The 13848-nt window shown below is 42.1% G+C and overlaps 1 protein-coding gene across 4 annotated transcripts in view; it reads right to left on the bottom strand.

Moving 5' to 3' along the window:
* Window positions 1-1363: 1363 nt before the first annotated feature.
* Window positions 1364-13848, bottom strand: part of CACNA2D3 (calcium voltage-gated channel auxiliary subunit alpha2delta 3) — a 1429924-nt gene continuing 1417439 nt past the window's right edge. For all 4 annotated transcript variants that reach the window (XM_082265096.1, XM_082265095.1, XM_082265094.1 and 1 more), the window contains 3 exons: window positions 5289-5404; window positions 3357-3436; window positions 1364-1801 (listed from right to left, as the gene is read on the bottom strand). In XM_082265096.1, coding sequence (XP_082121222.1) covers window positions 1709-1801; window positions 3357-3436; window positions 5289-5404 — 289 coding nt within the window. In that variant the 3' untranslated portion in view covers window positions 1364-1708. The remainder of the gene's footprint in view (window positions 1802-3356; window positions 3437-5288; window positions 5405-13848) is intronic.

Raw genomic sequence — 13848 nt, forward strand, 5'->3', positions numbered from 1 at the left:
TTAAAAGAGATTTCCCCTTTCTTCCTGTCCCACTGGCATACAGAAAGTGAGAGGAGCTCTCTGGCAGTAATGCAGACAGAGATAAAAATGCTTTTTAGTAGCGTAGGGGAAGGCCAGAACCCGTCACATTTATATTTCTGTGTGTGTTTCTGTGTCAGATTTCCCCTCACTTTCTGTCTGGTGAAACTGTCATAAGAGGAACATAATTTGATGTTCAATCCCTCTTCGAGCTTGCTCACATGGATGGCTAGAGGGTGGTAAAGGAAAGAGGATGAGACGTGGTTTTACCATCCCCTCAACCGCCCATCTAAATAAGGATGTGCAGTTGCTCAGGGCTGTATAAATGCAATGGCAAAATATAAATTCCCTGTCACCTTTGGTGGCGGAACATTCAAGCTAATGGGGCCACCCTGCAAACACCCCCTACCTGCGTACAATGCATGCAGTGCAGTTGAAGCTCAGTTGTTCACCCCTTTCAAGATTAAAAAAGGAGGTGAGGAGGAGAGTTAGTTCTAGCCATCTGTTAACTGAAGGACAGCAAGGGCCGCCACCTACCCAAACAATCTCTTACAGAGTTCTGAGTTGCAGTAAAAACCAAACAAGGGTTTAGTGGGTATATGCAAACCCTTTTACTGTATACCCAGGAAAGTGACAAGCCTCAGGTGATACACAGAGATGAAACAAGCCCTCCTACATAAGTCCAGAATTTACAAATTATCTCTCAGCTTCAGATGGTAGGGGGTGGAGATCTGATACCAAAGCATAGAGCAGAGAGCTGAGTGTAATATGAGACTTGAGTGAAAGAATGATTCCCCCCCTCCCCCTTTCCACAGTCTCAAAGGGAAATCACACTAGATACTTTGGATTGAGGCAAATACTGTACACCATGGGTGTCCAACCTTTTGGCTTCTCTGGGCCACATTGAGTGTAGAGAAATGTTCTCGGGCCGCGTATAAAATATATACTATTAGTTAAGGTATATAAGTAATAAAACGCCGCCGCACCCCCTTCCCGTGCTGCCGCCCCCCCCCCCAGCACTAATTTAACACAACTAGTAGATGACCCCCCCTCCAAGGTTGCCTCTGTGGCTGTCCCCGTGACTTGACTTCCTTTCTCCCCAGCAAAAAAATAAATAAATTGTCAGGGGGCAGTGGGCCGCACTGCCTGCGGTTCTGGGCCGCATGCGGCCCCCGGGCCACAGATTGGACATGCCTGCTGTACACACTGTAGAAGAATATGCTTTGGTAATTTTTTCAGAGCTCTGCAGCCACTTTAACCTTCCCCACTCTATCCAAAACAAAGAAAAAAAATGTTTTGGCTTGACATACACTTTAAAGGCTATTAAAAATAAATGACAGGCAAATTATGATTTTAATATACTTTATTTAAAAAGTACACCATTTTAAATTATTTTGATGGGGCAAAGCTGAAAATGATGATCACCAGTGTCTGCTGTCCTGTCGTAATGAAGTATGACAACTGAATGAGGCTTTCACAGCTGCATGATGATTTGCGGACTCAGAAGAATAATCTCACTCGCATGTTTTTGAGAGTTTTCATCCTCTCCAACAGTTTTATAGTCATGAAATGCTGATGCTTAGACTACTTTTTTTTTTTTTTTTTTTTTGTCTCTTCTATATTGCACCATTCCTCTCAGTTCACAGTTTATCCAGATATGGGGCATGCCATGGAGTCAGTGCAGTCAGGGTCACCTGGAGACATAGACCATAAAAAGGGATAGCAGCATTGTCATAGGCTGGGATGACAGGCCGAAGGCTCCACCGCATTCTCTGGCATTTTCCTAGATGAAAGAAAGAACATGTTAGAATAAGATTGCCTAACAAGCACAGAAAAAGTTGTGAATCTCTCTGTTGAACACTACGAAACAGAGCCAGCCATAGGGTTTCCCCTTTTCTTCAAGCCAAACCTGAACACTTTAGCGGCACATCACAATTTTCTTTTTTATAGTATACACTATTTATGTATTTTGTGATTAAATAAGATTTCTAATCATATGGAGTTCATTACAAGATTCTCCCCTTACATCTATGTCTCTGTTCACCAAAGCCCCCCTTACATCAAAGTCTACAGAGCACCCCTTATCTCTGAGGAATGCTGATTTAGGGAGAGGGGGGGCTCTCATATAAGGGGGAATGTAGTGGACTCTGGTGTAAAGGGGAACTCTCATGTAAGGGGGATTTCTGCAGACTCTGGTGTAAAGGGAAACTCTGATGTAAGGGGTGCTCTGGGAACATCAGAGTACATCAGAGTCCACAGAGCACCCCTTAAATTAGTGTATTTATTCAGATGCAGGAAAGAGAAGGGAGGAAGGGGCACACTTCAGACACAGGCATGGGATAGAGGGATGATAAGCTCACTCACCCAGGATGAAGGCTCAGCATCTTTCATCCAGGATGTAGTTTCTGGCTGCTGGGCTTCAATTTTCCTGCCCATTCATCCTCTTTCTGAGGCACAGCACTACCGGGGATTAGAGTGTGGACGCGGCAGACACAGGAAGAGAGGGACGGGAGGAGAAGGATCACGTCAAGTCCTCTCCAGTCTGGGGGGGGGGGGGGGGCTGTCAGTGCTGGCTCTGGGCAGTATGAGAGAGAGTGTCACAGACATTCTTGGCTTACAACAGAAGCCAGTAGCCTGGCTGGAGAGCCACAGTCCGGGTTGAATAATGTGTCTAGGTATCAGGCAGTCTGATAAATGATTAAAAACCCAAACTGTCTGGGATGTTTAAAGCTTGGGAAATGTTTTTGTATCCAAATCCGGCTTTAAACTTCTCCACAACTGTATCTCTGACCTGCCTGGTGTGTTCCTTGTTCTTCATGATGCTCTCTGCGCTTTAAACGGACCTCTGAGACTATCACAGTGCAGGTGCATTCATACGGAGACTTTATTACACACAGGTGGATTCTATTTATCATCATTAGTCATTTAGGTCAACATTGGATCATTCAGAGATCCTCACTGAACTTCTGGAGAGAGTTTGCTGCACTGAAAGTAAAGAGGCTGAATAAATTTGAACGCCCAATTTTTCAGTTTTCTTATTTGTTAACAAAGTTTGAAATATCCAATAAATTTTGTTCCACTTCATAATTGTGTCCCACATGTTGTTGATTCTTCACAAAAATTTACAGTTTTATATCTTTATGTTTGAAGCCTGAAATGTGGCAAAAGGTTGAAAAGTTCAAGGGGGCCGAATACTTTCGCAAGGCACTGTATATGTGTGTATATATATATATATACAGTATATATATGTGTGTGTATATATATATATATATATATATATATATATATATAGTATTACAGTATATACTGTATATACAGTATAAGCAGATGTGACTTACTTCTGGATGAAATCCATGACAAGATTCAGGGCGTCTCCGTATCTTCTGAGATTTTAAACGTTCACATTTCAGGGATTCATTATGTATATTGATGTTAAGGACAGAAACCTGTATAACAAAACTAATAGAAATGCTATGGGCACCATCGTTATCATTATTAATACAGTGACGTTGGCCAGCTATAGGACCAAGGTGAAGGCATGGTTTGCTATTGCTCAACATAAAAAAAATATAATAATTTGTTCAAATATGTAAGCTGCATCACTTCAGGCTATACTCTCCCATCAGAACAGAAAAACCAAAGAGACTTACATGACAGATTAAACCAGTGTAGGTCAATGTACATTTTTAATTGTCCTCTTCAACTTTTACATCCTAGTTTTCATAGGCGGCTTGCTGGATCCTGGCTCTGCATGCACACTAGCTGTCATAACTCTGTTGTCCACTGGCTCCTATCAATTCACATTCTCAGAGTGCCATGTTAAGGGAGAAAAAAAAATATAGAAGAATTCCTCCTCGGGTAGCAACCTTTATATGCACCTCCACGATGCAGCATCAGTGTTGGGATTCAGCTGTCCCATGTTGACTCTAAGACTAAGAACTGAATGGTCACATGACCAAGGATTGCTCAGCTCTCAGTCACTGCTGTTCGCTCCTCCAGTGCTCACTGAAGCACCAGACTGGGGTGGGGGCAGACATGGCTAGTTCGGCTCTCAGCCATGCACTGAAAGGCAAAGCCAGTCATCACTTAGTACGTTTGACATCCTTCTCAAGCCTGGCGCAGTTCTACCCTGTCAGCTGAGAGAGGGCATTTGCCCACTATCCATTGACTCTGGGTCACAGAAGTACAAAAGTAAGTGGTCTCCGGTGACCCTAAAGAGATGTTCGACCAAAAAAGCTTTGGCAATACTTCCCTTTTAAATCAATGTATAGCATGCCTTTACTCAGAAAGTGTGGATTTTCTATACTATAGGGAACATCCAAAAATGTTAAGTGCTTTTAAACAGTACCCTAAAAAACACAATTTTGCCTTGACTTCCATCTGAAAAATTGCAGTGTACTTCCCTTTATCTAAGCACTTTGTATTTGCAGCTCCATAGCTGTATACCTGTAGTAAAAGACCATCTAAGTTGCAACTAGTAGTAGTGAGATATGGTGAGATGTCACTGCTGTGATGCTCACAGTTCTTTATGTTTGAGAGAAAGCTGTACCCGAGGATCTGTAGGGCAAGGATCTCCCTGGGTCTGCCGTTGGCCGTTGGCAAGCCGTCTTATGTCTGTAGACTTTGCAGAGGGCGGTTGAGTCTTTCTTTGGCGGCACATAATAGTACTGATATACTTTTTATATTAGTCTAATCTGACAAGGAAAAACTACACCCAAGAATGTAGAATATTGTACACCCAAGAATGTAGAATATTGTAGAATATTGGACCAGCCAGTCATCAAGGGTGCAGCTCTGACACTGGGAAAAAAACTCTGCTCCTTTACAAATATGGCTGTCTCCACACCAAGACATACTACAGAGCAAGGCATGGCAGATCAGTATTGGGGGCAAGATCAACCGCAGAGAGCCTACAAGAAATACTACAGACTCTGCTTGCCATTTGTGTGCACAGCTTCCACAATTCAGTAAAAACATTTGAAAACTTTATAAAATCATGTCAGTTCAGAAGCCTCTCAACTTGTTTTTCGTTCTCTGAATTTCTCAAGAGCTGGTTGAGGCATCTTTGTAAATGAATAGATTGCAGATGTTTTTTGTTTATCCTATTATACACAAGCCCAGTTATGTCCATCACTGGACCTAGCTCAGCACTAATTAAAGCAAACACAAGTTAATTTGCTTTATTATGTGACTAGAAGGTCCAAACTTCAGCTTAGAGTAATACTACTAGGAAAACTTCACATGTTCATCAGTATATTGATTTTAAAGGATATATCTAATTTCAATTGGAGTCATAGTGATTGGAGCGACAGAACTGCAACTGCAGACGTTGTCCACCACAACCATAAAGAGATTACTGCTAGGGATCTGTTGGATCACAAATGACCTAAAACAAACAAAAAACAAAATTACAGGGTAAATACACAGTATGTATAGATATTTAACATCTGGTTATAATACCGTATGAATAAAGCATATGAAAAATTGGGTGGATGGTGAGGATATGTACTGTACAGCCTCCCTTAGAACTAACTCTATGAGCATGTAATCCAAACATCAGTATACAAATACATCCCCACGTTCCTTAAATCCAGCTCCAGGTGCTGCCATACTACTTGTGGTCATCCATTTGAATATATGTCCATGATGCTTGTCATGATGGAGGTAGGGCATTCATACTAAGGCATCCTTGATAGATAGCCTGACTTCTGATGCATCTCTGAATCAAATGTCAAGCAGGTTAGATTTATATTTCCTGTTCCTATAGCAATATTGTGTTGTGCCATTCTCTTTCTTCCCTAGTCATCTGTCTAGCCTTAGCATCTCACTGACAAAATGAGGCATCAAAGCCAAAGCTTGGTGATGAGAAGGCAAAGAAGACAATAAATCAATCCAAACAAAACAATAAATCAATGATAACCACTTAAAAAACAGTAAAAACAATTATATGCAAATAATCAAATATAATAACATGCAGTGAATGATGCTACATACATTCCTTCAAAGTGCAATGGTAAATCAAATTCAGATTTCAGAAATCCCCCTGAGGAAGACACTTGACCCTGTGTCAACACGCGTAGGGGAGGGGCCAGGATGGTGAAGGCACCCGGACCCTTATGAGGAGTAAGCGCCCTGCAGGGAGATAGCAGTTGTGCGGCTTTGAGGGTTATTGTGTGATTTAGCCTGGTGCACTGGAAGCACCAAGAATATGTAAGTACCTTGTTTGATATTTTTTAGCAAAAAGTTTATGTTTGAATAATATAAGCACTATTGGAGTTTTCTTACAGCCACATGCACTTGTATGCTGTCCATTGATGGGCAGAGTGTCATATGGAAGAGCGCAGGAACCAGTTGATTTAAATCCACTATACTGAGCCCTGGAGAGGCTCACAAGCACTTTTTGACCCAACTTAACTGAGGGGTCACACGCCTTGAGGTGAGGATACACTTATGAGGGGGGAGAGCACACGTGAGGTGGCACAGCGATGTTGAAGCACTTCATGTTGGATCGCAAAGTTCACCCTCAAATTTGATTTACCATTACAGTCAAGTCACATGTGGAACACTTGAACTGCACTTTGAAGGACTTTATGTAGCACCATTCACTGCATGTTAATATATTTGATTATTCGCATATAATTGTGTTTACTGTTTTTTAAGTGGTTATCATTTATGGATGAGCTCACTTTGAATGTATTTATATATACATGGTATGCACAGCGTGGCACATTTAATGCTTTGTTTAGTTTTTTTGCACATATATATGGGGGTGTGACCAGTGTCAGCAGCTTGGTTTTATTTGAATTGAATTCACGTGTGAACATACTTGGTAACTCGCAAGGCCTCTCTTTGAAAAAGACAATCTGCCTATTCGTCTTCTGTACACCTAGAACCAGTTACAAGAAGACTAATACACAAACTGTGCAGAGAAGAATGGTAGGGATCTGGATGGATTGCTTTATTAGTAGTGATGGGCTTTATGTTCGAGTCAAACGTTTGTTAGACTCGAACATTGGGTATTCGTGTGATCGCTGAACACACGAACACCCAGGGCGCTATGCGGGAAGTTCGCCCGCCGACAAGCGCCCCATAATGCACTGCGTGATTGCAGTGCATTAAGTGCTTGTGATTGGCCAAAGCATGCATCTGACCTGTATGCCTTGGCAAATTAAAGCACAATGTCCTGTCAGAGCCATGATTGCTGTGTAAGCAGCCTTATATAGTGTGGGGCCTAATTCCATGCCCCACACTATATAAGGCTGCTTACACGGCAGCCCTGTCTAGTTATTAGGCAGGTAGTTAGTGGATAAAGCTTTCAGTTAGTTTATTGCAGTCAGTGCAGTGTAGTGTAGGGCTGATTCTTGTGTAACACAGTGTAGTGCAGTCAGTGTAGTGCTGTCATGGATCTTGTGTAACACAGTGTGGTGAAGTCAGTGTAGTGCTGTGCTGATTCTTGTGTAACAGTGTAGTGCAGTCAGTGTAGTGTAGTGCTAGTGTAACACAGTGTAGTGCAGTCAGTGTAGTGCTGTCAGTGTAGTGCTGTCATGGATCTTGTGTAACACAGTGTAGTGCAGTCAGTGTAGTGCTGTGCTGATTCTTGTGTAACAGTGTAGTGCAGTCAGTGTAGTGCTGTGCTTATTCTTGTGTAACACAGTGTGCTGCAATCAGTGTAGTGTGGTGCTGTGCTGATTCATCTTGTGTAACATAGTGTACTGCAGTCAGTTTAGTGTGTAGTACTGTGCTGATTCTTGTGTAACACAGAGTAGTGCAGTCAGTGTAGTGCTGTGACACTACAGTAGTGGTGCCACTGAAGTGTTGGTGTATACAACACGTCTGTGTCACCCCACTGATCCCTTTTTTTTTTTTGCAGCATCAGGTTCTGTTGCTGCAATATTAGTACTCCCCTTTCTGTGTTGCAGGTGCTATTACTTCTGCATCAGCAGGGATTTATTTTTTTTTCTTTCACTCACTCCGCTGCATCCGCCAAACCAAAAAAAGGGAAAGAAAAAGTTCCGCTCTCTGTGAACACTTCCCACTAAAAGCCTATTCGCGGTTTGACAGTTCTTATATATGGAATGGGCGGGGACACACCAGTGATTTCTTGCCCCTCGCGACGTCACCAACCTAGCATGCACCAGTCTGTGATGTCATAAGGTGGTGGGACCACCTGGTGACATCACCGGTGTGGCACCGCCCATTCCCTATATAAGAACTGTCAAACCGCGAATAGGCAGTCCGCAGTAAGCATTCACCTAGAGCAGAGCCTTTTTTTTTTTCTTTCGGGTTGGCAGGTGCTGCTGGAGGTGTGATTGATGATGGATTTACATCAGGGGACACAATTTTGTTATCTTCATTTTTGAATAAAGGACTTTTTTGTACACCTTTTTGATAAATGGGAAGGGGTACGATGTACCCCATACCCACTCACATAGGAGGAGACCGGGATCCAGGGGCTCCATGTTAAAGGGGGCTTCCAGATTCCAACAAGCCCCCCCACCTGCAGACCCCGACAACCAGGGTTGTCGGAAAGAGGCCCTTGTCCCCATCAACATAGAGACAGGGAGCTCTGGGATGGTAGGGCAGGGCTCCCCCTGCCTCAGAGCACCCCCCCCATCTTGAGGATATGTGGCCTGGTATGGTTCAGGAGGGGGTTGCTCGCTCCCACCTCCCTTTCCTGACTAGCCAGGCTGCATGCTCGGATAAGGGTCTGGTATGGTTTTTGGGGGGACCCTATAGCGTTTTCTTCCTTTTTTTATCTGTATTGCCTGAAGGGCCTGGTATGGAGGTATGGACTGGAGGTGGAGGGGGGGGGGGTAGGAACCTTACACCGTATTTTTCCTTTTTTTTTATCTGTTTTGCCTGAAGCCGACAATACAGCCGCAAGCAAGTTTAACTTACTTTTTTTCCTTTAGAAATATCAGTATTGCTGCGGCAGGCTCCATACATTGTACAGATGTGCCACTTTACAGGCATATTAAGGTGACCCCCCAGTCACGATATTTAAATTAATATTTCATTTATATTGTGTCACTTTAAGCATCATTAAAATCACTGCATTGATACATGTCCCCAGGGCAGTCCCCCGGGACTCCATACACTTTTTATGGCAATAACTTGCATATAAGCCTTTACAATGAGGACTTGTTCGTGTCCCATAAACTTTAATGGAGTTCACATGTTCGCTAGAACTTTTTCCCTGTTCAAGATTTTCTGGTGCAAACCAAACAGGGGGGTGTTCAGCCCATCACTATTCAGGGCAGCAGTATGGATACTTATTAAACATGAAAATATGTTACTTACAGTCAGCTATATGAGGTGTAGCTTGCTCTGTGGTGCCCATGGAAGCTCTGCTACCCTAGACCATGGCCTAGTTGGCTATGCAGAAATTTGGCTGGGAGTAACAGGCCCTCTCTATTAACGGGTGGACAATGCTATTCTCTAAAAATCATCCACAAATTAAAGGCTTTGCAATCATATTTTTGATGAAATTGTTTCTTATTGTATTTGTCTGCCTCCTTGTAACGTCTAACGTCTACAGTCAAGCCATGGAGAACAAATATAGCTACCCTCTAGAACAGTGTTGGTGAACCTTGGCACTACATTTCCCATGATGCTCAACTACAATGCAGAGTGCATGATCTTCATGGGAAATGTAGTTCCAAAACATCTGGGGTGCCAAAATTCACCATCACTGCTCTAGAAGAAATTAGGTTTACAGCAACAGAAAAGTAAAAGGAATTTGGAGGAGGTTGAGAGCAATAGAAGAGAACTTTTTCAGTTAAAACGATGATAAGGCTTTTTCTTTTTCCAAAATAACAAACATGATATACTTACCTGCTTTGTGCAATTGCACACAACGGTCCTGAACCTCCTCATCTGGGGCCCCCTGCTGGTGCTGCAAGCTAGCTCCTGAACTGGGCTGTGTGGGTCCATAGATACATACATACAGTGCAGCTTGGCCACACACCCCCTCTTTGCTCACAAGATTTAATTGAAAACAGCTGGAGCCAATGGCTCCTGCTGCTGCCTCTGTGTCCTGAGAGAGCAGGGAGAGAGCCGCTATAGAAAGGCACAGCACTGGATCAAGTGAGGTAAGTTTTTAGAGAGGTGAGGAGGCAATACTGTTATTGGGACATGTTTTACCTTAATCAAGGGAATGCATAAGGGCTCTTTCACACGGTCCGCCTCTGTAGGCGGATCCGTGCTGCTCAGCAGGGGATCGTAAACACAGATCCCCCACGAGCAGGAAGGTGACATCTCCCTCTCCGCTCTGTGTGCGGAGAGGGAGGTGTCAGAGCCCCATGTATCTCTATGGGGGAATCGGATGAGAGCGAAATAGGGTTTCTATCCGTCCGGATTTCACGGACAGGATCGGATGCGGATGGCAGCGGGTGTCAGCGGACATGTCTCCACTGACATCCGCTGCCCCATAGGGATGCATGGGGGATCCGATAAGATTTGCCTAAAAAACTGACAGGCGGATCTGATCGTATCGCTCGTGTGAAAGGGGCCTTAAGGTAAAATTGGCTTTAGAACCAGTTAAGGAATACATGCGTAAATAGAATTTTCTTTTAACCAGTGTTTAGTGTCACTTTAAGTGAAATGATTTCCTATTTACAATAGCATAAAGCATGTTTTACTCTGAGAATTTCTTATATCACAATAATTCAAGAAATAATAAATGAAACCAAACAGCAATCAATCTTTACGAATCGTAAAACTCTAAGCCGATAAAAGTTGTTCTGTGATTAGTTACCATTATTTTTTGCACCACACTATTAAACCCTGTGAGTAACTCTATCAGTAATACAGAGCATCAGTTATAAAATAAAAGATGAGCATGATAAAGAAAAGTAATTGCTTTTCCTCCAAGCCAGTAACTCAGACAAGAACCATTGCTGGATAAATAAACAGGAAACAAGGCAATAATGGCTGATTGCGTTCAATATTTTATATTAATGTCTGCTTTACCCACCTGCAAATTCTACACTGGAAGCCAAAAAGCAAGCGTTAGATGCAGAAGGTTACAGAAATAAATAAATAAGAAGAAAATCCCAGCCCGGAGGCTTTTCAATTTGAATAAGTGATAGCAATCCTCGTGTGCTTATTTTTCTGGCACCGCGTGTTGCAATTTGCAAATTTTGAGCTTTCACAGTCGTTTTATTAGATTGATTTGGCAGGCTCAAGTGGCACTTGGTAAACAGATTTAAATCACAAACAAATGTACCTGCCGACTCTGAGATGCAGAACATCACTGCAGCCATTTATTATTTGCTACAACTCCTAAAAATTAGGTGTAAGCTATTTGTCGAATTGAGAAGCTAAATAACAGAAAAAAAAAAAAAAAACGTACTGACAGTTTTTGCCATTGATGTACAAAATTATTTTAGCTAATGCAATTTCAAGAGGAACTTCAGTTAAGATTGATAGATTTAAAGATGAGTTCTGCCCCCAGAAAAAAAAATAAATGTCAGCAGCTACACATACTGTAGCTGCTGACTTTTAATATTAGGACACTTATCTGTCCAGGGATCCAGCGAGGTCCGCACCCCAGCCGATGTTTTCATAGGCTGTCGGGTGCTGTCGCCGCAATTGCCGGGAAGGGAGCCTGGCAGTGAAGCCTTGTCCAAAAAAACGTTTTTTTTTTTTCTGTAATCACCTGCGGCCTACTACCACTTTAAAGAAAGCCAGGCCCTGCCAATGCTTCCTGCTAGATCTGCCAGTGACCAGATCTGAACCTACTTGCTGTCCCCCACCTTGGGTCTTTATGCCCCATGTTGGCATGATGTCCACCTTAGCATTTGAAGTGGCAGGGCAGTGTAGGACTGGCCATAAGAGGGATTACTTTGATGCAGTTGGTTAGCTTAAACATGTATTGCAATATATGTGACCTAAATATCCCTGTTTTTCATTGCATAGCTTGTTGGAAAGGGTGTAGCAGTGTGTGGGTCCATCCAGAATTTGTACTGCCAATGGTTCCTTCTGCTGGCTCACATGTCCTGTGATGACAGGGTTACTTTAATTTGTTGGCTCAACATGAGAGCCTGGAAAAAAGCCTTTTTTGAAGGTACCGCTCAATATCTATCTGGCTTTAGGAATATAGTACAAGCAGTAATTGTTTTTTGGTTTCTTTCAAGTAAAATTTGTGCAACCCATACATACATTTTATTTATTCATGTTTGATTATGCAGTGTGATAGGGTCTCTTAACTCATGTAGTAAGGAAAACACATAGGTGAGTTTATATGACAGAGAGAAGTATATGTTATAGCATTATACCAAGCTACGGCTGAGCCAAGCTGACATCACTGTGCTGCAGCATGTATGGTTTTGTGGATTTCAATGTGGGTGAGAAGAGGCCATTCAAGGGAAAGAAAAATAATTTCTTTTTTTTTTCCAGGCAATTCATTGCCTTGAAAATACCTCACAGCGTTATAAATAAATCCAAACTACTCAATTAAAAAAAAAAAAAAAAAGGTTTGGCCTACTCAGCCAAAGCTTGAGATTAACCAGTCCCTCTTTTTCTGAAAGGTATTTGTTGACTGCATCCATAAAATTATTATAATAACATGTTCGGAGATAAGATACTTCAAACATCTTACTGACCTTTAACACACATATTTAACGCATGTCAATGACAGAAAGTCTGTAACAAAGTTTTTCTTATCAAACGAGAGTCTTAATAAACTATTTGTTTTGAACGGGATATTTTTCTTGCTTCATCTGACGGGCCAGCATCTAGTGGTAGATGTGTTTTAAAGAGGTATTATTACTAAGTATCCAAACCTACGCAATGTTATATTTAGAAGGTGACACACTGTCTTTTCTATATCTGCATCTCTTTTATAATATGTTTTATTGAATTATTATACTGTCCAAGCTTTGGCCAGTTGGGTACTATTATAATTTTTTTTTTTTTTAATTTTGTAGTTTGATTACCTGCATTGTTAAAAATTACATGTGAGATAATCATCCAGGAGAGGGCAGTTGAGAGGGTCTTCAGATGAAAATCCTGGTGGAATATTCTGGTCATATTCCTACTTGTACAGTATCGAGAGGACAACTCAGAGAAGCTGAACTGATTACACTTGTTTCCTGTCTGTTTAGGAGGATTGAGGAGAGTTGACTATTGCATTGTAAGTGCCATATGATCTCCACAAGAAATAATATTAGTGCTACACTAGTGACTTTCTCTCTATCATTTTATTGCCATCCACAATTGTGAGCTAGATACAAAGGATTAATACAGTCTTTGGCTTTCCAGTAGTGTCAGCTGGATAAAGTAAGCTAAATGGGAAGAGACTCTCTTCAGAGTGAAGTATCTTAAAGGGACAAGGAACCTCTTGCTACTTTTAAACCTTAAGAAGGACTCATTACTTCACACTTGTACAGGGCACAACCGACAAGTTCAAAACTCCTATGATAGGTAGGTAAGCTAGATCGGGAAAAGTGACATGTGATATTACATTACTGATCTTGCAATGTCAATACTGTAATTTCACATTTGATCATTACTTTGTTGCTCTATTTTGCGTTAATCAATTTCCCTATTTCATCGAGTTGTCACCGTTGACCTTAGCTGAGAATTAGGATGCCCATACACTTTTCAAATCTTTGCCGGTTCAGCAGGAACCGGCCGAGATTCAAACCATTATTGGTCAGGCTGAATGTACCAAGTTGATCGATCAATCAACTTGGGTACAAAACAGCCTGCCGGATTCGCTTCAGATTATCGCAAGCGGCTGCTAGAGCAGCTAGTGATAATCACTGTCTCTCGCCGGGAGAAGACAATTGCTCTGCAGGAGAAATTCCTGCATCAACGCTGTCTGTG

Source organism: Pelophylax lessonae, assembly GCF_965119305.1.
Source record: "Pelophylax lessonae genome assembly, chromosome: 8".
NCBI lineage: Eukaryota > Metazoa > Chordata > Amphibia > Anura > Ranidae > Pelophylax > Pelophylax lessonae.